The following is a 23,576-nucleotide window of genomic DNA, read 5'->3' as shown; positions in this document are numbered from 1 at the left end:
AAAGCTTAAGTTAAGAGAACTGATTGCCTGAATACTGAACTGAATGAAAAATCAGCTGAATGTTCCAAACTTGCAGGATAGATAGTCTCTAAGGAAATACTTGGAGCTAAGGATCAGGTTGATAAAGACCTAAAACTCAAGGACACTAGTGATGAAATACTCAATAGCTGAAATTCCCATAAGGATAAAGGTGATCTTGAACTTGAAAGTAGCCAGAACTCAACATTAGATGCTTTTAAAGACACTCCAGAAATAAAGAAGAGTGGAGCTTGTGCCAAGAATTCTAAAGAACATCAAAGACGAGATAGAAATTGAATAATGAGCATACAGATGTCAATAATCTGAGGAAATGCTTCAGGATATCCTTCCAAAAAAAGCTACTATTCCAGGTATTCTCAATCCTTTCGGGTTACTGTTATTCTTGCAGTAAGTTTGGTCATAAAGCATTTGATTGTAGAACCAAAGTAAGAAGAAATGGCAGCAGTTATAGGAGATTGGCTGCACCTGAAAGATATAATATTGTGTTCTCATTCATTCTATGGCTTCTGCTATGCATGCAATAGATTTGTTCATAACGTTGTAAGTCGCAGATCTAAAGTAAGGAAAAAATGACCTTGGTCTGGATTACGATATTGTCTGCTACAAGCGCAATAACTTGGGACATAAAGACAAGTTATGTAGAAGTAATACTGCAAAGCCACGCACTTGGAAGAGGAAGAAGCGGAATACCGTAAATGAACAAATCAAAGAAAACAAGAACGTTTGGAGAAAGAAAAATGGGCAAGATGGTGAAAAGAAACTTGACACAATGTTTGTGCAAGGTGCACAAAACCTCCTAATGGACTAAACTAGCGCATTGACTCAGGGGGAGTCATTGTTTGCAAATCTTTCAACCCACTGTGTAGTTCAAGCTGCTAAAAGGATACAAGTTGGCATGGACACCTTATCTGAAGGATAAGATTGGCAAAGTGAAACCAAAATATTTTCTAAAGTTGCGGAGCAAAAGCTTATTTTGTGGACTGATTTTGGTCTCTGTGGTGACACAAAGCAGCGTTGAAGAAGCTTTCTACCAAGGATAAAATGTGTAATTTCATTTCTTTAGATATCTTGGAGTATTGTGACAATTACTTCAACTTCTCTCACTTACTCTATATAATCTTTACACTTGAACTATGTAATGGAGAATATGCACAGTATCTCTTTCTTTTCTTAATCAACCTACTGTACATATATGTGTGTGTGTTTATCAAATAATATTAGCTTCTTCTGACATGTCAATGTAAATTTACTATTTTAACTAGTAGCATTCTCTAATATATCAATATAAATTATGCTATGGAATATGATTTCCTATCCCTTATAGTGATGGAGGATTTTTTGCTTCTATTATGACTATAGATAAGTATATACTTGCTATTTCTTATATAGCGATACAGACACGCACTGTATAGGGTATGACTTGCAGCAAGATATATTGCTGTGTCTGATCTAAAAATCTGGATATGCTTTGTAAAGTGATCATGTTAAGTGATGGATTTCTGTTTCAGATCTTTACTTGTATGTTTACAACGATGGTGCTGTTTTTGATCTCTCTGTATGCTTGTGCAACAGATTTGCCAGAGCAGGCAAGTGCTCAAATGAGCAGATCCAAACTGAATAAATAAGAGATAAAAGGTATCTGATTGATCCATGAATGAACAATGGGAATGCCTTCTTATATTGCCATTCTTGGATGAGGAGTTGTATTGGATAGACATGTCTCATGCCCTATGTTGATCACCCCATTTACTAACAATTCTAGTTGCTGCATTCATGAATCTCTGACTGATTATCATCTGTCTCTTGCTTAATGTTGCTCTCCCATTTGACTTTGCACCTCTTCATAACCTCAATAGTTATCTAATTACAGCTCTTCATAATCTAGATGCTTATCTAATTGCACCTATAGATTGCATCTTTCTATTATGCTTATTCTCCAATCTGTCATCGTGTCTTTTCATTAATTACCCTGTGCAGATTATTATCTCATAATCATTTAATTGCTGTCACTTGAGATGATTTCTTAGGTACCAGCTGATCATATCGATTCCTTGAAAAAGGACAATATTTCTTCTTGTTATCAACCCATATCTCAAATGCCTCTTTTGATCATATTTGCTCCTTCAAGGATATTTTATCTGTTCAAAGGAAACGCATATGCGGGGACACATGAAATGCATTAATGCGAGAATGTTAGGGCAGCTGCAGAGAGTATTTAAGTCTTAACAGAACAATTTGATCTCATTTGAAAGCAAACAAGTGCATTCAAGAGCCAAGAAGAGAAGAAGACATTCAAGGATCTTGTGATGCAAACCCTAGTAACAATTTTCATAGATAGCGTTGGTTCCCAAAACCACAGATTGGAAATCCAGGAGTTTGCCAATTCTCCAACGGGATTCCATAATCAGTTCTAGCCAATTAATTCCCCTGCACTTTAGGCTCCGCTACACCTAGGCGGGTAGACCTTCACCTCAAACACTAACTACTAGGTTCAAGGCTTTTCTATAGCGAATTTAAGCTTTGGTGAGTTCTTCAGTTGGCAAAGTCCTCAAACTCAATTAAAATGAGATTGAATGCTGAATGTTTGAACTGAATGAACGTTTTGTATAATATTTGTTAATAATGGATTTGATGCTCGTAAGAAGGAAGTATAGATTTTCTGACTTCAAATATAAATCCAATAATATTTCAATGATTTATAAGACCAGTGCCTTTGCGTATTTGAGCAACAGAGTCAACTACAATGAAGATTTTCATGTACAACTTTATAAAATTCTATACACATATACTGTCAACAATTTAATAACCAAGATTCTCCAGATCAAATATATACGCAATATTAGATCAGTCCAGATTGAACTTCAACTCCTTTGGTAGGGAGATAAATTGGACGCAGATAGGGAAACAATTTGATATTTCACTATATCTATGATGGTCACATTTAAGATGCTAAATGACCATGTCCACTTATCTAATTTTTAAATTGTTTATGGAATTTAAAGATGATTATAAAGGAAAAATTAACTGCAGTTTAATTGTCCATGCCTTAACTATAAACAAAATGCTATTTATTTATGATTAAAATATAATGAATGAATTTATAATACAAAGCCATATTAAAGTTCTTTATCCCTCCGTACAAATGAATATGAATGCTTTTCTTCTTGTCGAATGTCCCTTGTCAAAAAATGTCCTTTTTACAAATAAAATGAATCATATTTATATCCCACTCATGACTTTTCAATGTCAAGGGTCATTATTTGGAAATAAATTGTACCTTTTTAAGGTTTTGAACTTTTAATCAATTTATACCTTGGGGCAAAACAATTATTACTATTTCTTTTACAGGCAATCATTCTTCCGCTCCTATCTTGGACTTCACCGTAAATTCAATATATTTAATCATGTGTCGATGTTTGTATTTTTCATTCAGAGCTTACTGGCTATTTGGTTCTACCAATGCTGGATTATTTTGAGATAATTAATTCTTTTGATGTACTCATGCGCCTTTAAAAAAACATTGGACATATGAAACGAATGTCTTGATAATTTTATTTGTGCCCGTAAGACTCTAGATGACCCACATACATAGAATTCGTTGTTGTTTGGATTTGACTTTGCTTAGATTCTAATAGCACTCATTCTAAGGTTTCTCCCCTCATACTTCACTAGATGCTCTGTTTATTTTTCAGAATGAGCACGATATATTTTGCTAAGGTTTTCTTTGTTCAACACTGGGCATAACTCAATCCTTGATTACTTTTGATTGTCGCTCAAATATGAAGTGAGAGATCGCATACAGAGTGCCATGACACTGGGTGATATCTAGATGTCTATGAAGACTCCATACTCAAATGTTGGCATAGCCCACCAAATATAATGATGCTACAGCCTTCAACGATGTTTCCCAAGGTTCAATGGGCCTATGTTCTCCAAATTTTACGAGTATTTTTTCAAGAAACTGATTCCCACTGTACGCCTATAGAAGTATATTATAATCGCTGCTAAGCCATGGAGATTGTCTTCGTACCTGACGACTCCTTTATTTTTTCTCTCTCTTTCCATCCAACCTCTTGGTCTTTATGGCAAATAAATATGGCAAAAATGTTTCCTCTAACTACTTTCGGACTAATCCTCGTACAGCCATTAGGTCGCCTATACTTTCTACCTCACAAGACTAGTAACCTTGGTAGAATTGTTCTTATTTAGGCCATCAAGATTACTATATGACTTCTTTGCCAAAACGTTGCAACAGATCCTTGAAAGAAAAACTTAATTTTCTATCTTGTAACTTGCCAATGTTGTGCTCTTCAAAAATAATTTGTATGACTCTAATGATCGATTGTGAATACTCGTTCCTCTTATCGTGATGTTGCTTCCCACTCTAGATGGATGCTTTAAGCCATTCTCATCTTGTATATACTTTTGTTGAGATTGAGTGGATCCTACAGATTGAGGATGTGATGCCACTAGAGAGGGTGTTGTGACTGATGAAGGAACCTGTCCTTGTAAGACAGACACAGTACTATATTGTTGACATACATTTATTAATATCTATGCTCCATAGAGTTTTCAGGATGGGGAAGTGTTTCCGATATGGGGACGGGTCAAAGCCAAAATTTAGGGGACGGGACCTTAAGGAACGACGATTAAAAACATAGGTGATTTTTTTATGTAGAGAGACAAAATTCAAGTATCCATATCATAACATTGATAAACCATTCACCATAGACATTTTAGAAGATCAATACATAGAAAATTACCAAATGACAAATACTAGGTACCTCCATTATAACATATCACACATACATAATAAAATCAAAATGCCCAAAATCTCCAAGTATTATGCATGAAATTAGAATGGAATAAAGAGAAGTCCAACTAAAATACTAAGTAGTAAATAGAAATACTAAATGCAATCTTTCTTCACTGTTGCTACTGCTGTTGCTCTATTTTTTTTTTTTCCTCTTAGCAAGTACGTATCTCAAAATGAGTAGAAAAATTAGTATTTTAGTCTTTTAATGGACAAATATGGTTTGCATATTTTTATTATATCTTTAAAATAACTATAGACCCGCACAAAAAGAAAAATTTAGTGTTTTGCCTTTACCCGACTACTTGGAAAAAAGGGGATGACCAGCAGTTTTGGGGACGGCTGGAGGGACAGCTAGAAGTTTCAGGAACGGATAGGGGACGAATTTGTCGTCCCTAGTACTGCTGGTCGTTCCCAAGTTTCCTACCCAAAAAAAATTGTCGTTTCAAGGACATTTGCAAATTTGGCAGAAGGGGATTGCGTCCCTGCGTTCCCATTTCATCCTCGAGACAGGTATGAGCCTAAAAGCAGAGAGGGCGCGTCCCTATGGAACAGTAATTAAAATTGATCTTGTTCATCAGAATTTCCTCTAGAACTGCATAAACATCTTCATCCTTCTTAGAAAGAGTACATAGTCGTTTAACTAATCTTTCTCTCAAAGCACATTTTTAAATTCATTTTCAACCAATTATTACTATACTCTGACCAACTTCACTTTTATTTGATTCAATCAGGAGGATGGGGTGTGTAATGTCCCCTACTTAATGTGACCATCAGGGTCAATAGATTAGCCTATGACAGGAGCTTCCGTAGGCTAATGGAGTGGTTAGGGAGCTCATTTGGCAATATTTTCAGGAGTTACTAACTTTAGTAAGTCAATGGGAGTCAAGTGATATGGAAATTTCAGGTGTTTGGCTTGGTAGATTTGGTTGAGCTCTTTCCGATAAGCTATCATACATGGTATTCTGAGTTCGACTCTTATATGATTTTAATGCCGAAGTTAATTTACTTTATTATAAAGTGATAATTAAATAAAAGACTTATCAATCAAGTCACTTTATTATAAAGTTGTTTTAAAAAGGTATTCCCATTTATCCCACCTTGCTTATGCAAATGAAGTCGACTTCTTGGGGGACTTTATATTCTCTTGGCTAGGAGTTGGGGCATGCTTGGATGATATTATTATTATGCTATTGGATTTCTGGGAAATCTAATTGTTGAGCTTGGAGGACGAAACCCTTCTTTGCTAGCATTCTTTTCGTTGTTGAAAGACACAATTAGGAGGATTATCAGGTGTTTTCATTCAGGAAACACAGTGGGATTTATTAGTGATTTTGCTACAGTGCACGTGAATAGTTTTTTGCTATAGCGTCCGTGAATAGTGATTTTGCTACAGTGCGCGTGAATAGTGTTTTTACTACAATACGCGTGAATAGTGTTTTTGCTATAGTGGCCGTGAATAGTGATTTTGCTACAGTACGCATGAATAGTGTTTTGCTATAGTGCGTGTGAACAGTGTTTTGCTATAGTGTATGTGAATAGTGAAATTGCTACAGTGTCGTGAATAGTGTTGCTACAGTGCATGAACATTGTTGCATTGAGTTTTCTTGCCCACTCTTGCTGGTTAAAAAATTGGGATGCTGTCATTTCATCTGCAGATCACTCGTTCCAGGTTCCTTCCATCATACTGTTCATTTTAGGCATTGTAATTGTTAAATATCAGTTTGAATATTTGTTGCAGCCTATGAGACAATTGTATGTAAACATTCTATTGCAAAATCAATATTTTATCAGCAAATAAGGAGGTTCTAGACTTTGCATAGTTATTGTTGTATGCTGCTAAGTGTTTGTCAAAATGCCATGTTGAAAATTACACTCTAATTGATAATACTTAGTAGTTTGCAAGTCTCCTCAAAAAACAAAAAAGGGGTGGTTATTACAGTGGTATCGGAGCTTTAAGTCCTACCATCCTGTGGAAGCCTTATAGGGAATTTGGAACAGCCAGATAAAGAGAAAAAGTGTTTGACAAAATGTCAAAACACTAAAGTAAAAAATAAAACAGGTTTAGAATGTATGTTCGAGCATGCGACAAAGACCATTAACTTCTGTCACACCAGAGCAAGACAACAAAGATCTGGACTCACAGAGTGAGCAGTCTAGTTCATCTGTGTAGGTGGACATAGAATCCAGTCATACAGACACAGAGGAAATATTCTTTGAACAAGATAGCAATATGGGTGACTGAGATGACAGGTATATAGGACTAGGTGGAAGCAGGAATGCTAGTCCAGATCAGGAGGAGGTAATGTTCAAACGGTTATTGGGTACGTTGGAGGAGGGACAATGTATGCAACAGGAGCATAATAAGTGAATGGATATGATGTTGCAGCTTATGGCTAGACAGATGGGTGTCAATATTAATCTAGGTGATGCAAACAATGGAAAGGGGGCAATGATAACAATGGAGGCCGAGGCAACAACAATGGTCCTGAGAATAACATTAATGGTAATAATAACGGACATGGCAACAATGGGAATGAGGCTGATAACTTTAGACATGTTGCACGCCCAACTTGGACAGTGAGCTCGAGACCTCTTCTATCCACCTTCCCACCCAGAGATCCGGTTCAACCAATAAACGAACCGCAGATTACCGAGTTACAAGATCAGTTCAAGTGGGACAGGGAGGCTAGTGGATTGGAGTTTCAGGCAAATATTCTTCTCAGAGATTACATGGACGTAAGGATGAGACACATGCCTAGAGCACGAGGGAGGAATCAAAACTTTGAGCTGAGAAAGAAAGTTGGAAAACTTTCTTTACCATATTATGATGCTTTAGGGAAGATGATTGCACGAGCTTGGGTGCAAAAGGTAGATACATACTTCCAGCTGAATTTGATGCTCGAGGAGGAGGCTATCAATTATGCAGCTATTCATTTGGATGGTCTAGCGCATGAGTGGTGGCACCATGGCATGGTAACCATGAGGCATAATTAGATCACATCTTATGAGGAGTTCACTGAGAGACTCATAGAAAGATTTGATACCAAAGATCCCGAGCTATAGTTTAAAGAGTTGGCAGAGCTCAAGCAGTAGGGATCAGCTGAGACATACATCAGTAAATTTCAAAGGTTAGCTATGCTAGTTACATATATTTCAGAGAGGAGATTAGTAGTGCTATTTATGGATGGACTCTCAGATCCCTTAAGGGGTTGAGTCAAGGGGCATGACCTGACTACATTACAAGAGGTCACCAAGAAGGCTCGTGACTTAACACCTTCTTCTTTTAGGAGCAGATTTTAGCATAGGGATTCACATTTGAAGAAGGATAAGGAAAAGGACAAAAAATCTTTTTCACAAGGATGCTCAGCCAATAAGGGATAATAAGTTGGACAATGACACCCTGAATGAGTTAAGGAGGAACAAGCTACATTTTCATTGCAGAGAGCCTTGAGATTTATCTCATAAGTGCCCTCTCAAGCCTAAGGCAAATCAAATGGAGTATTTCTTAGCGGAGTCACAGTCAGAGGGGGAGGAACAACACTAATTCGGAGGGGAGTAGCACTCCAGAGGAGAACGACATTCCTAAGGATGATAGGTCGTTGGCATGGTTGATGGGGGCTCAAAAGGCGATCAAGGTCTGGGGTACTATCTAGGGGCAGAAAGTGATTCCTCTCATTGACATAGGGCTACACATAACTTCATTGATGCACGGTTGGTAGCTACAAGAGGTTTACAGACCAAGGAGTATGCTGGGTTTAGAGTCCTGGTAGCTAATTGTGACAAATTATTATGCACGCAGAAGATATCTAATCTTCACATCAAGTTTGGAGATGGCTATGAGTTGGAGGATGAGTTCTATGTAGTAGACATGGGAGACTATGATGTCATCCTCAGCGTGACATGGATGGCATTGCTAGTTGAGTTCACACTAGACCTAGCAAAATTGGAGATGAGATTCCAGAATGAGGGAAAAACTGTTGTGCTCAGAGGACTTTCAGATCATAGTTGCAGGGTAGTCTCCTTGAGGAGAATGCAGAGACTTTTTTGGCATAATGACATAGAGTGGGCAGCAAAATGTTTCACTATGTTAGCTTCATAGGAGCCACGGGGGAAGAGTCATCCATCATATATCCAGGAGATACTTGAGAGGCACACTAAAGTATTTGGCGAGATTCCGCATGGGGTTCCTCCTGACAGGGGGATAGAGCATGTTATTGAGCTAGAGGAAGGAGCCAAACCAGTTATGATTACTCCCTATTGTCATCCTAAGAAACACAAGGATGAGATAGAGAAGGCAATTAAGGAGTTGTTGGAGATGGGGCACATTAGGCCTAGCAAAAGCCCTTTTGCTTCAGCAACAATTTTGGTAAAGAAGGATGGGACGATGTGCATGTGCGTCAATTACAGGGCATTGAATAAGAAAACAATAAAAAATAGGTATCCTATTCCTAGGATTTTATGAGTTGATTGATGAGCTGCATGAGGTGTGCTTCTTCACCAAAATTGATTTACAATCTGGATACCATTAGATTCGAATGAGAGCAGAGGACATCGAGAAGACAGCCTTCCGATGTCATTATGGCCACTTTGAGTTTATGGTTATGCCATTTGGGCTAACCAATGCACTCGCTACATTTCAGAGTTGTATGAACCAGGTATTCAAGAGGCAGTTGAGGAGATTCGTCTTAATCTTCTTTGATGACATCTTGGTCTTCAGTAAGACATAGAGGAGCACTTACAACATCTAGAGGAGGTGTTATCTATTCTGGAGAGAGAGTCGTTGTATGCCAAGGAATCTAAATGTGAGTTTGGCATGACTGAACTCTTTTATACCTTGGGCATATCATTAGTGCAGATGGTGTTCGGGTTGATCCTGAAAAGATTCGAGCTATTGTGGATTGGCTTACTCCTACAAACCTCACACAACTCAAGGGGCTCTTTGGTTTATGTGGTTTTTACAGGAGGTTTGTTAGGGGATTCTCACATATTGTTGCACCTTTGACGAATCTCACCAAGAAGGGGGCCTTCACATGGACAAAGGCAGCACAGAGATGTTTTGACCACTTCAAACAGGTAATGTCATCTTGTCCGGTTCTAGCTCTACCTGATTTTACGAAACCATTTGAGCTTCAATGTAACGCTTCAAGAGATGGGATAGGGGCAGTATTGATGCAAGAGAGACACCCCATTGCTTTCGAGAGTAGGAAGCTCCGAGGAGTTAAGAGGAGCTATTCTATCTATGACAGGGAGATGTTGGCCATAATGCATGCGTTGGCCAAATTCCGATCTTATTTGGTAGGTGGGTGTTTTGTGATCAAGACTGATCACAATAGTATTAAATACTTCATGGGCCAGTGTGATCTTAATGATTGGCAACAGAAATGGATTATCAAATTGCAAGCTTATGACTTTGACATAGAGTTTGTCAAAGGTAAGAAAAATGTGGTGGTTGATGCTTTATCTCGGAGACCCCACTTATGTGCTCTGGCAGAGGTTTCAGGAGATTGGAGAGATCGGATTGTAGCGGAGTATGTAGGAGATGATTGGGCTTCTGGGATAGTTGTGGGCACCATTCAAGATGACAAGTATGCGGTGTTGGATGGGTTGATCAGATTTCAGGACAAGGTTTATTTGATCCCTACATCACAGTTTAGAGAGGAGATTCTGAGGGCATTTCATGATGTACCTATAGTTGGGCATCTAGGGATCTTCAAGACCTACAGGCAGATCTGAGAGCAATTCTCATGGAGAGGGCTCAAGGATGATGTTTAGAGGTATGTCAGGGAGTGTGTTGTTTGTCAGTAGAATAAGGGAGAGCACACGTTTCTTGCAAGTTTACTACAACCCTTGCCCATTCTGAGTGGGAAATGGGAAAGCATTTGTATGGACTTCATCACTAGTTTACCACGAGTGTAGGGGAGAGATTGCATCTATGTGGTGGTAGACCGCTTGATGAAATTCGCTCACTTCTTTGCTATTCTATCCACTTACACAGCAGCATAGGTGGTAGATATTTTCTTCAGAAAGATATTCAAGTTACATGAGCTGCCTAGATTCATAGTTCGTAGTAAATTTATGAGTGTTTTTTGGCAAGAATTGTTTAGGTTGTGTGGTACAAACCTTACACCTAGCACTAGTTACCACCCACATACAGATGGGCAGCTAGAGATTGTGAATAAATGGGTGGAGGGATATTTGAGAAACTATGTGAGTGCTCAACAGAGAGCTCGGGTCAGATGGTTGCATATGGGAGATTATTGTTATAATACCACATATCAGATGTCCATCAAGATGACTCCTTTCATGGCACTGTATGGTTATGAAGCACCTAACGTCATTGATTTAGTTTTGGGGGACAACAGAGTGCCCAAAGCTAAAGACTTATTGCAAGATAGTCAAGTTATCCTGAGAGTGCTCAGGGAGAATATACAGCAGGCTCAGAATCAAAAAAAGTTGTATGCTGATCAGCACAGGGTAGAACGTAGTTTTGAGGTAGGGGATATGGTTCACTTGAGGCTACAGCCATACAGACAGTCAACACTCAAGAAGAGCAAAGCCGAGAAGCTGAACCCTAGGTGTTATGGCCCCTACAGAGTGATTCGCAGAGTGGGCGAGGTTGCCTATGAGATTGAGCTTCCGGAGGGTAGTCGAGTACATAATGTGTTTCATGTGTTGAGACTTAAGAAAGCCATTGGTCAACGAATAGTGCCTTCTGCAGATTTTTGCACCGTTGGATGAGGAGGGGAAGCTTGTGTTGGTCCCTGAAGCTATTCTAGATACTCGAGAGAGGACTCTTAGGAATAGGGTAGTTAAGGAATACTTGGTTAAGTGGAGAAACCTACTAGAGGAGAATGCTACTTGGGAAAAAGAGTAGGTATTGCAGCATCTAGAACTGAGATTGCTTGAGGGCAAGCAATTTCAAGGGGGGCAGACTGTAATGTCCCCTACTTAATGTGACCATCAAGGTCAATAGATTAGCCTATGACAGGAGCTTCCGTAGGCTAATGGAGTGGTTAGGGAGCTCATTTGGCAATATTTTCAAGAGTTACTAACTTTAGTAAGTCAATGGGAGTCAAGTGATATGGAAATTTCACGTGTTTGGCTTGGTAGATTTGGTTGAGCTCTTTCTGACGAGCTATCATACATGGTATTTTGAGTTCGACTCTTATATGATTTAGTGCCGAAGTTAATTTACTTTATTATAAAGTGATAATTAAATAAAAGACTTATCAATTAAGTCACTTTATTATAAAGTTGTTTTAAAAAGGTATTTCCCATTTATTCCACATTGCTTATGCAAATGAAGTCGACTTCTTGGGGGACTTTATATTCTCTTGGCTGGAAGGAGTTGGGGCATGCTTGGATGATATTATTATTATGCAATTGGATTTCTGAGAAATCTAATTGTTGAGCTTGGTGGACGAAACCTCTCTTTGCTAGCATTCTCTTCACTGTTGAAAGACACAGTCAGGAAGATTATCAGGTGTTTTCATTCAGGAAACACAGTGGGATTTATTATTGATTTTGCTACAGTGTGTATGAATAGTGTTTTTGCTATAGTGTCCGTGAATAGTGATTTTGCTAAAGTGCGCATGAATAGTGTTTTTGCTACAGTGCATGTGAATAGTGTTTTTGCTATAGTGGCCGTGAAGAGGGATTTTGCTATAGTTTGGATGAATAGTGTTTTGCTATAGTGCATGTGTATAGTGAAATTGCTACAGTGTCGTGAATAGTGCTGCTACAGTGCATGAACATTGTTGCATTGAGTTTTCTTGCCCACTCTTGCCGGTTAAAAAATTGGGATGTTGTCATTTCATCTGCAGATCACTCATTCCAGGTTCCTTCCATCATACTGTTCATTTTAGGCATTGTAATTGTTAAATATCAGTTTGAATATTCGTTGCAGCCTATGAGACAATTGTATGTAAACATTCTATTGCAAAATCAATATTTTATCAGCAAATAAGGAGGTTCTAGACTTTGCATATTTATTGTTGTATGCTGCTAAGTGTTTGTCAAAATGCCATGTTGAAAATTACACTCTAATTGATAATACGTAGTAGTTTGCAAGTCTCCTCAAAAAACAAAAAGGGGGTGGTTATTACAGGGTGCATTTCATAACAGAACCATAGATCTTTAGTTTTGATGATCTTTAAGGCATCTTCCTTCGCACTCATTGATCCTTGCGAATCATTAACCTAACACATAAGCTTACCAAGTATGCCTTCCACAAGATTTCCTAGAAAGCACGAGTCACTCAATTGGGGAGCTTAGCAATGAAGTTGAGTATAGTCATAAGTGGAGCCTTAAAAATTTGAGCTCCTTCAAGTAATTTCCATTTTTTTCAAATACCCTAGTTTATAAAGGTTAGAAGGGTTTCGTCATGGTGGCTCCAAGGGTTATTGACATTGTTGATAAACCTAGGTTATAATGTTCCCTTATAGCCATCTCAGTTATCATCTTAGCCTTTATGCCTCCAAAGGCTAAGCACAGAAACAAGGGAGAGATTAACTAATTAATTTTTAAGGTTATTAAATAAGTGAATATTAAAGGGTGACCTTATATTTAATTAATGTACTAATTTAACAAAATAAATAATATGTTTCTACAAGCTTCTTGGAGGAGCCACCTCCTCATGTCTCTAGTAGCTTCTTGAAGGAAGCACCTCATGTTCCTAGAAGCTTCTTGAAGGATCCAGTTAAGCTTCTAATCATCCAATTCTTGACAATTGTCTGGATATGAAGATTTGTAGAGCCAAGGGTTTATACAAGTTATTCCATAGTCATTGGGAATAATCACTCCCATTAATGAGCATAACTGAGTTAGTGAAAGATCCTCTAGAGGATTGTAACTATTTGGGTGAGAGATAATCTTTCACATCAATATCATTGTGTTCATATTTCATGGAGGTTGACTTGGTATGAAGTATGTAGATTGCTGATTGCAAACATCCATTTGGGCATCCAATTTCACAAGGTATACAATTGCTCTATTAAGGGTTTTTTGACAGCAAATTTTGGAGCTTCTAAAGTGGATTCCCTTGTAATACCAGAGTCTTGGCCATTACTCAATGTTTGTAACTAGTCAATAATTTTTATTCTAATAAATTAGATGTTTTCAAGTCTTTGCATGCATTTCAATTGTTACCAATTGAAGTTAAGCATATTAGGAGCAATATACAAGATATCCCTTATGTGCAAAGTATATGACAAGTCAAAAAATCAGAAAATTGGAATCTGAATTAGTAAGGGATATTGCAGTGGTATCAAAGCTTTGATCCTACCATCCTAGAGGGTTGAATTTTCTTATACAGTCACAACAGTGAGTTCATCAATTCAATTCAGTGATGCAGGAGCATCGAGGTTGGATTTTGTGGACCCTAAGTTCTACGAGCCCATGGTTATGTTCAGGGCATATCTATGGACCTTGTCTTATGTCCACATAATGATTGATCGTATTGGAGTTAGATCTCTTTTGGTGGTTGTTGGTAACATGTTCTTTATTTCTTGGGCAGACATTGGAGATTGTTTCTGCGAGCTTTGATCCATGAGCGTTAGCTTATGCGATCTTAGATTTGGATTGTTGGATGGCGTGTGGGCCTATGGTAAGGCCACATAATATTTGTCTTATGATTTAGTAATGATTGTAAACTTGGGGCCTGTCCTAAGTGTTTATTTAATGTAATCTATCAGATCGACTTGTGGCTTGCTAGGTATAAGTAGAAAGTCTTGTGATATCTAGAGTAATCAGTTGTAAGCATGGAGTAGCTAGGAGCATCTTGAGGGATGATAGCTAGGATTTGGATCTTTGCATTTGAGGATTGAGTTGTATTCTTCTTTGTAATGATTGTAACCAAGATGGCCTTACAACCCAGCATGTTGGATGTAAATCTTATGATTGTATTATGAGAATGTATGTTGTTTTGGATTTGAATCTTTGTGTTATATTCATTTTTTGTTGTGCGGTTATTTTCTAGGGGCTAGGTCACCTCCAAGGGGGGTACACCTGGCCTTGTACTGCATCATTAAGGTACATTAGCATTGCAGAACAAACAACCAGTACTCTCACCAAACCTCTTGCCAAAGTGAAGTTTGTGCATTTATGAGACAAGCTTGGAGTTTTAGAGAATGAAGCCTTGGTGAGAGGGAGTCTCAACGTCAATGATTTCTTGAGATGTACTTCGGTGCATTTTTCTTTGAGATGGAGAAATTGAGGTGTCAGTCCTCGTTGGGCATATTTCTCTGAGACATAAATTCAAGGTGCCAGTCCTTGTAGTGCAAATTTCTCTGATACAAAAATTTGAGGTGTCAGCCCTCATAGTGCATATTTCTCTGAGATGAAGAAATTTGAGGTGTCAGCCCTTGTAGTTCATTTTCCTCACAAACAAAAATTTGAGGTGTCAGACCTTGTAATGCATTTTTCACCAAGACAAGGAAATTTGAGGTGTTAGCCCTTGTAATGAATTTTTCTCTGAGACGGAGAAATTTGAGGTGTTAGCCTTATAATGCATTTTTCTCTGAAATGAAGAAACTTGAGGTGTAAGCAATTGTTTCTCTCTCCAATCAAGGGAGTAGCCATAGTGAACATCATGTTGAGAGATTCCATGATGACATCACCTCACATTGAGTGACTCTGTGATTAGAGCATGTATATATATTTCTTTCCACACATGGGAGTAGTCATGGTGGGTGTCATGTTGAGTGATTCCATAAGGTTATCGCATTGAGAGATTGCGTGATAAACTTCATTCCACTATGAGTAGCCATAGCAGATGTCATGTGACAGATTTCATGACTTGGCACTTGTGTTCATTCACCCTCTAGGAGTAGCCATGGTGAACGTCATGATGAGATGACTGCATCATGTTGAGTGATTATGTGCTAAGTATTTGTGTTCATTTGCATTTCCATTGGTAAAGGAGCACTGGTGATAAGTATAAAGGAAGAATAATTCTTCCTCTCTTAGGAACCATCACACACAATTGAATAACCAACAATGCTGACTGCCTTAATTTGTTTTGCAAAGAAATTCATTACCAACGAACAAAATTTCCTAAAATATAAAAACATTGACCAGCAACACACAACAAAAAGTAAACAAATTAAATAAGCAAAATCAGTTTTCAGCCTTGGTGATTGTGGATTACTTCGAATGAATGAAAACCATTCTCAATGCTGAAAATGACTGCAAATCTTCCTCCTTTCCCTCCTCTTTCTTTCCTCTTTTCAGGAGCAAATGCAAAAATTAAAAAAAGGTTTAATTGTAAGGGTTCTTAGGGTTATATAAGAGGTGTGGTGCCTCTGGTTGCCTCTTTGCACCCCTTTAAAACAAATGTATTTATTTTAATTTAAAAAAAATGTTGATAGATTTCATGAGCATTTGACCAATGCCAAGATTTTTTTGTGACACCTTAAATGAATCTAGTTGTCTAGTGGATATTTGGCTCTCATGGATGTTACAATGAGAACTTGTTCTTGATTTTCCTAGTTATAGGGAATGGGAAAGGAATGTTCCTTGCCTTCCCATTTTCCTAGGGATGTTGAAGGAATAGGACTATGGACTAGGGGATGTAATCCCACACAACTATTTTACTTTTCTATTGAGTTTGGGCTTTCATTAGGTGCATGTTGGAAATTTTTAACTAAGCATTCATAGGTAACCGAAATTGAAGTTTTCTATGTCTTCTTTTGCTCTCTATATATAATAATTCAAATAAATATTATATTTATTCTAATTTTTGACCTTGCGAGTTTCAATAGCCTTTTGTTGAGATTTTTTTGTCAACTACCATTTGTTTGTTTAAATATTTTGTATCATGCGATAATAATTTGTGCAAATTTTTTACTTACATGGTTAAACCTCTTAAAATTGATCAACAAAAGGCATTTTTCCATATATGATTAGGTAGTTCAACATTCATGTTGGCAATGCTTTATTGTGTTGAAGGCTGATTTATAAATTGTAAATAATGCATGTTTGCTTTAAGAACTTGTATAACTAATACAAATTTGTTTTCTTGTTCAGTCTCAAACTTTGATCGCACACAAATAAATGCACTTGGGCCATGTGTGCTTTTTGCTACACCTGGAATGATAAGTGGTGGACTCTCTTTGGATGTGTTTAAAGAGTGGGCACCATCTGAGAAAAATCTTATCACCTTACCTGGGTATCTCTCTTTCATATTGATGACTTTAGATTTCGGTTTAATGTATAAAATTAGTATCATATGTTAAGTTTATAGATTGCTTGTGCTTCATATCTATCCATTTGTATCTAAGGTAGCACATTAGAATTCACAAATGATCATGAATGTGTTTAATTTTTGAAGTGTAAGAATTTAAGTTCAATGTTGTAAACATATATAGTTCATACCATGTTCCAATTATGTATTTTATTGATGATGATTTTTAATCACCAAAGTATGTAGATCTTAATGTTATAGGAGAAAGATAGGAAAATATATTTGCATAGAAAAATAATAAAATATAGATAAATGAGATCGGTACAAAAGAAATAGACTAGGACTAAGATTAGGTCTAGACAAACATTCACAAACATGAGCTTACTTAAAAGGGTAGGTAGACCCCACAAGCTAATAATATATTAAGATAATATCTTTAATATCTTTATTAAGATATTATCTCCTTAGTTAAATACTTTCTATAATGGTCAACTACTTGTCTGTAGTCCGTCTTTCAGTCTAGATAGGAATGTTTCCTATCCTATCTTCAGTTTTGTTTCTAATTTTGTCTTTAGTCTACGTTGTTTCTTTTTAGAAACAACGTCCTTGTAATTCTTTTTAAGGAACACATTTGTTCCTCTCTTATACAATTAATCATCCTGAAATCTGTTAATCTACCAATTCTTGAATTTTGTAACATGGTATCAGAGCCAATGCTTAAATTTTTTTGACAAATCCATTTCTCTACAACCCATTTAGGGTTTTTGTTTTGAGAAATCCAAATGCATAAAATCATGTTTTTTGTGCAAAAATCCAAATATAGAAAAACGTGTTTTTTTGTGAAAAATTCGACTGAAATTGCAATTGTAAGAAGGATCCACCAGTGTGCAATGTCTTTGGAGTAAACCCACGGACTTCTATTGTCTTTGGCGTGCGACCACGACCTAGATTTTGAAGCCATCACCATTTTTGGAAGCCGTTTTTCACAGACTATTTTTTGCTATTGTGCGCCTGATAAACCGCCTTTTTTGGGTCTCGAATCTCCATTTTTTGGTGACGAATCTTCAAGCTCTAGCAACATCAGTGAAAGAATGACCTTCTCAGTAGAAAAATTGATCACCTGCCACTGCAAAATCGCCATTTTTGTTGCAGATTCAACCTCCATGGCTGATGCCTGATTTTTTGCCTGAAACCCTAATTTTTGGGTCTGAATTTTTTTTGTTTGCAAATTCTTGGTGGGTTTCTCGAGAGCTCAATTGGGTTGTTCATTTTTTCTAGGTGCCTCAATTTTCGTGCCTTGATTTTTGAGCCAATGGATCCAAAAAACGACATGTTCCTTCTAGGTTTTTCGAACTCTCTTCTAGGTCACTCTCTAATTCTTCTGGGTCTTCCATATTTTTGCCTTGAAATCTGTGCCTGTTGAATTTTAATCTTGAAGTTTGTACCTAAATTCTTTGAAATGGCATCTTTGACTAATCTAATGTTGGAGGGCAGTCAACGATTCAATGGCCACAATTATAACACTTGGAAGCAGCGCATGCTGACTGTCTTCGAGTACAGTCGCCTGGATGAGCTTGTTCTAGGCACAAAACTCGTCCGACCTCCAACCAAGCAGAACAAGACAAGTTTGATTATCACAATTGAGAGGTTGTTATGCTTCTCAAGCTCTCCGTTATCGATGATTAGCTACCACAAATTCCTTCCGGCAAGTCAGTTGCAAAAATATGGAAATATCTGAAGGAGCTGTATGAAACAATAGCACAAGTTGTCGAGCTTCCTGATCAAGGCGAACCTGCATTTTTCGCCTTCTGAATCTGTTTCTATTTTTCTGGGTTTGTTGATTTTCTCCTCAAAAATCATTTCATGTTGTCTGTAATACACAAGGTTGCAAGAGATTCTGGGTTTTACCGTTTTTTCCACAAAAATGGAGTTTTGTAATTGCAACCTATTTTGAGTCATAGCACTCTTCTGGCAAAGCTTCTTGGTTTCAGCATTTTGTAGATCCAGGGAGGGTCTCAGTTATCCCAGAGTGTTTCGACATCTGTACATTGACCATTAAGGGAGGGTATTAAGATAATATCTTTAATATCTTTATTAAGATATTATCTCCTTAGTTAAATACTTTCTATAATGGTCAACTACTTGTTTGTAGTCCATCTTTCAATCTAGATAGGAATGTTTCCTATCCTGTCTTCAATTTTGTTTCTAATTTCGTCTTCAGTCTACGTTGAGAAATAACGTCCTTGTAATTCTTTATAAGGAACACATTTGTTCCTCTGTTATTCAATTAATCATCCAGAAATCCGTTAATCTGCCAATTCTTGAATCTTGTAACAACATTCACAAACATGAGCTTACTTAAAAGGGTAGGTAGACCCCGCAAGCTAATAATGTGAGTTTGTCATTTAGGGTGAGAAATATGTGTGTCAAAATTGGTCCTGCAGCTGCAACACAACACTTCTAGATCAGGGGCACCTGGTTTAGAGTACCGATTCTAGGTGTTTACAATTCTTGATAGTGGAAATAGATATAGCCCTAACCACTAGATGAGAGTTAAGGTCTCTAGAGGCCTTATCTATAGTAGAACTGAAGAAACAATGATGTGTTAGGTAAGGTGGACATTCTAGCTAGGGTGAGGAAAAGAAGTGTGGAGGTAGGCAAATGAATGATAGAGCTTACAAGGTGAATTTAGACAAAGGTACCTAGGGTTATTTTATGTAAGAGGAGAGTCTTACAAAGGATGAAAAATTTATCAATACCCAAGAAATGGTAAGATTGGTGTTCTCATGTCAACAAAAACAAATCAGGGGGGTGAGTTTTTGAGATTGGAATAAATGAATGTAGTTCCTAGGGAAGAGGATCTCTGAAACTCCGATGAAAGGGGGACCACAAGATAAATGGTCAAGGTTTTTAAGAGTGGGTGGTAGGAAAATTGAGTACCTAATGAATAAAGGTGAAAGGAATTGACACCAAAAGAACACTTAAGGCAAGGATGAGGAAGTTAGAGATCAAGGATCTAGTTGCACCTTACACTTGGTTTGTAACATGCTAAAAATTTGAAACAAAGTTTACAAATTCTAATGTACTTGACTGCGTTATTGAGTTGAGGGTGATCAACTATATTTTTTTTTGGAGATGAGCAATAGAAATACTTATTCTATTCTATCATGAGCAATAAAATTATTTGTACACAAGTTAACAATTTAAATTCACTTATTAAGAGTGGAAATACTTTGAACTACATTGTAACATGCGAATTTTCAATTATAAAATAATCTTTCTAAACATTGTAAGTATGGAAACTTGCAACCAATTGAATATAATACTCTTAGTGTCCTTTTTGGGGAAGGGTTTAGAGTTGTTGGAGGAAGATCCTGTGTGATCATTCTTCTTGTGTCTCCTGCCTGTGTCTCGATCATGGTGGGAAAATGTTTCACTGTGGCATTTAACCACCCAACCATGGCTTGTACTCGATCCCCCTCAGCTGCTTCAAGACCCAAAGAAGACCCGGCCCTCCGCGAGGGACAACAGATGGTAAAGTCAAGACTCCTAGGAATCCAATGTGTAGTCACCTATGACGTGATCAATCGAACTCTGCAGCCTTCTGCTCCCCCAGTCTGACACCTGTCATGAATGTATCTGGTGACCCCATTCTGACTTCCACTAACTCATACCTTGGCCAAGGATTTCCTTTATCTAGATTCAACATCTCATCTTCCCCCTTGACTCTAGGTTCGGAATAAGGTTTAACAATTGTGAATGATGTATGTTACGATTCTTGGTTCTCTTCCAATTAGCTTGGTTTGATCATGGAATGGTTATTTTGTGATGTCATGGTGATTAGTGAGTTACCCTTCCTTATTTTAATCTGTTGGGATGGTTTACTGTTATCCTGGAACAGCTGACCTGCTGCCCCAAATGCTATTGTGAATGTGGGAATGTAATAGATAATCAATATCCTTCCTTCGGACTTTCACTAATTCATCAAAGAGTGAACATGGACAGCTTTCCGGCTGTCTAAGTGTTGATGAAGTATAACTACCCATTATCCTGAGTTTTGCAACAATTTGGATCAGAGAATGCATTCTTGTACTACTGAATTAAGTTGGTATTTTAACTAACTCGTAATGGTGATGAAGAAATGTTTGGTTTAGAATTGCAGCTGCTGCAGTCTATGTTTTTAGTCCAAGATGTTATTGCAATTACATTTATGCCCAGCATTCATATCATTAACTTGAAGCAGTTCAGTCTAGAAACCTCTTATTCACTGGACCCCTCTTCTTGTCCCTATAGTACGTATTGATGTGTTGTGTTGACAGGACTGCACGTTTTAAGAGTCTCCCACTGCTTCTTAATTTTTTCAGAGGATTTCTTGTGTATGCTGGTCCCATCCTACGTGGTCTTAATGGCTAGACCTCTTCTAGCTTAACATGGTTTAATGTGGAAGCCCATTTGTTCTTTCTTTTGCTTCTGCAAAAGATTATAGGTTTTTCATGAAATTCTGACTTATTTCAAGTAGAACATCTGACAAGCTGAGAATGAGAAGTAGCAGAATTGAACCGACTGTTAATGGCAAGGAAGGAAGAAGAACTTTAAGAGGGAACTAACGTTTCTTTTCACGCCTAGGGTGTGAATCATTCCTTCAATTAGAGACAGAAAAGGTTTTTTTACATTTCTTCATTACTCTAAGAAAATAAAATAAAGAAATTCAGAATTACAATGCATTCAAATTTCTTTCAAATTATTCTTTTTCAACTAGATAAAATTTAGCATCCTTCTTCATGTTCAACACAGGTCTAAGCAAGGATGTCTGATTAATGAAAGGAGACTACGTGCCTGAAATTTCTTATCAAGATTGATTCAGGAGTGCTGATGACAATGCCCTACTACTGCTTTGTTCTCCGTTTGAGTTGATTGTCGTGTATGGAACTTTGAAGTTTATTTTCCACAACTTTTATGTGTTCCTACTCTTTACCCGACTTCTCCAAGAATCGTATCTCTTTCTGTATGTTGTGTTTCTTCTCTCCAAAATGAACAGCCAAGATGGCATATCGAATGCCAAAGTCTGTTTTCTCTTTCCCACTCTAATTCCCGTGTCTTCTTGCATTATGGCATCCTTGATCATCCACATCGTCCGATTTTCTGAGGTGGCCTTTCTCCTCCGCCAACTTCCCATCATGCAAGACTCCTCACACACAATCGGAATTCTTTTCTTTGATTTTCTTCCTAAGGTTTGCCTGTGACAAATTTGTGAATTCAAAACTTAGGAACGTAGCAAACATTGAATTGTTGGTGAAGGATGAATTAGAGAGGGTGTAATCAGCTCTCAGGGGAGTTTTTGAACCAGTGTTAGAGATGGAATAAATAAGTAACATGGTCAAGCTTACCCACGGTGAAGGGAGAAAAGCTTATAAATAAAGGTAAATCTTGCGGTAGTAATACACTTAGTGAAAAGGGTCCCATGCAAGGTTGAAGATGAACTAATTATGCTCTTTTTTTTAAATTTCTAACGTCTTATACTAAGACTCCATCTTCTATTTAATATCAACACTGTAAAGATAATAACATCATGATCGGAAGGTAGTGATAAATAAGATAGGATAGGCTATTTGTCAGTCCCTATGAAACTAGATTGATTAGGAGGAAGGTTTTAAGTTAATAAATCATCCATTCTATTAGGATGAAGCGTAGAGGTGTACCCCGTATAGTTAGTCACCTTGGTCACTTAGGTACAATTTGTCAACTCTTACCACTTCTAGGTTGTTTGGAACTCGACTGTCTAACATCTGCTTTCTCAGTAATACCTTTTCAACCTTTGGGTTTAATTCTCACTGTTCCTGCATCCAATCAAACAAGTGGTTAAAGATTGATAATCAATTTGAGTAACAAGATCTACATCATGTATTAAATTGCCATATCTATGAACACATTGCTATTAAGCATAAGTTGATCCATACAACTATTTGTTAACAACCTTATTTGTAATTTGAGGTATAATCAAATAAAGTTAAATTGAAAAATTTAAATTTACAATACTCTAAATTTCGAAACCAGAACCCACCTAGGGCACAATCTACAAAACCAAAGTTAGTTTGCATAAACCACTTTAGGGTACAAAAGTTATACCACTATATCGTTAACAATTAATACCACTTAGGGAAACAAAACCATTGTTTTGATTAGATCTTTTCTCACTTAGGGCACATTTACAAGACCATTATTGAAATGAGGAAATTCATCTAGGGCATCAAAGAGAAAAACATGAGTATAGAAGCATCAAAAGAAAGGGGTGCAACATATACACTTCCCGTTATGAGTCATCATCCTTGATGACAAGAAATCCAAAATAAAATAATATTACAGTGTATAAAAGTTCCTTCTAAACTATTTGATTAAATACATTAAAAAGATGAGGAAATTAATGGTGAATCTTGTTGTAGTCTTCCCATGTGGCACTGTCTTCTGAGTACTACTCCCACTGGACCTTACACTGTTTAACCTCTTTGTTACGTAGGTGCAACCTACGTGCCTCTAGCACCT

At 37.3% G+C, this 23,576-nt stretch overlaps 1 protein-coding gene across 3 annotated transcripts in view; it reads left to right on the top strand.

Annotated features, from left to right (window-relative positions):
• Window positions 1-23,576, top strand: part of CPSF73-II (cleavage and polyadenylation specificity factor 73 kDa subunit-II) — a 231,700-nt gene that overhangs the window by 170,197 nt on the left and 37,927 nt on the right. For all 3 annotated transcript variants that reach the window (XM_089820839.1, XM_089820841.1, XM_089820840.1), the window contains one exon: window positions 16,880-17,021. In XM_089820839.1, the coding sequence (XP_089676965.1) occupies window positions 16,880-17,021 (142 nt within the window). The remainder of the gene's footprint in view (window positions 1-16,879; window positions 17,022-23,576) is intronic.

This window comes from Cupressus sempervirens, chromosome 3, assembly GCF_028749045.1.
Source record: "Cupressus sempervirens isolate cs-2001-9-10 chromosome 3, ASM2874904v1, whole genome shotgun sequence".
Taxonomy (NCBI): Eukaryota; Viridiplantae; Streptophyta; class Pinopsida; order Cupressales; family Cupressaceae; genus Cupressus; species Cupressus sempervirens.
Note: the sequence above shows the minus strand (reverse complement) of the source record. Positions and strands in the feature narration are given on the sequence as shown.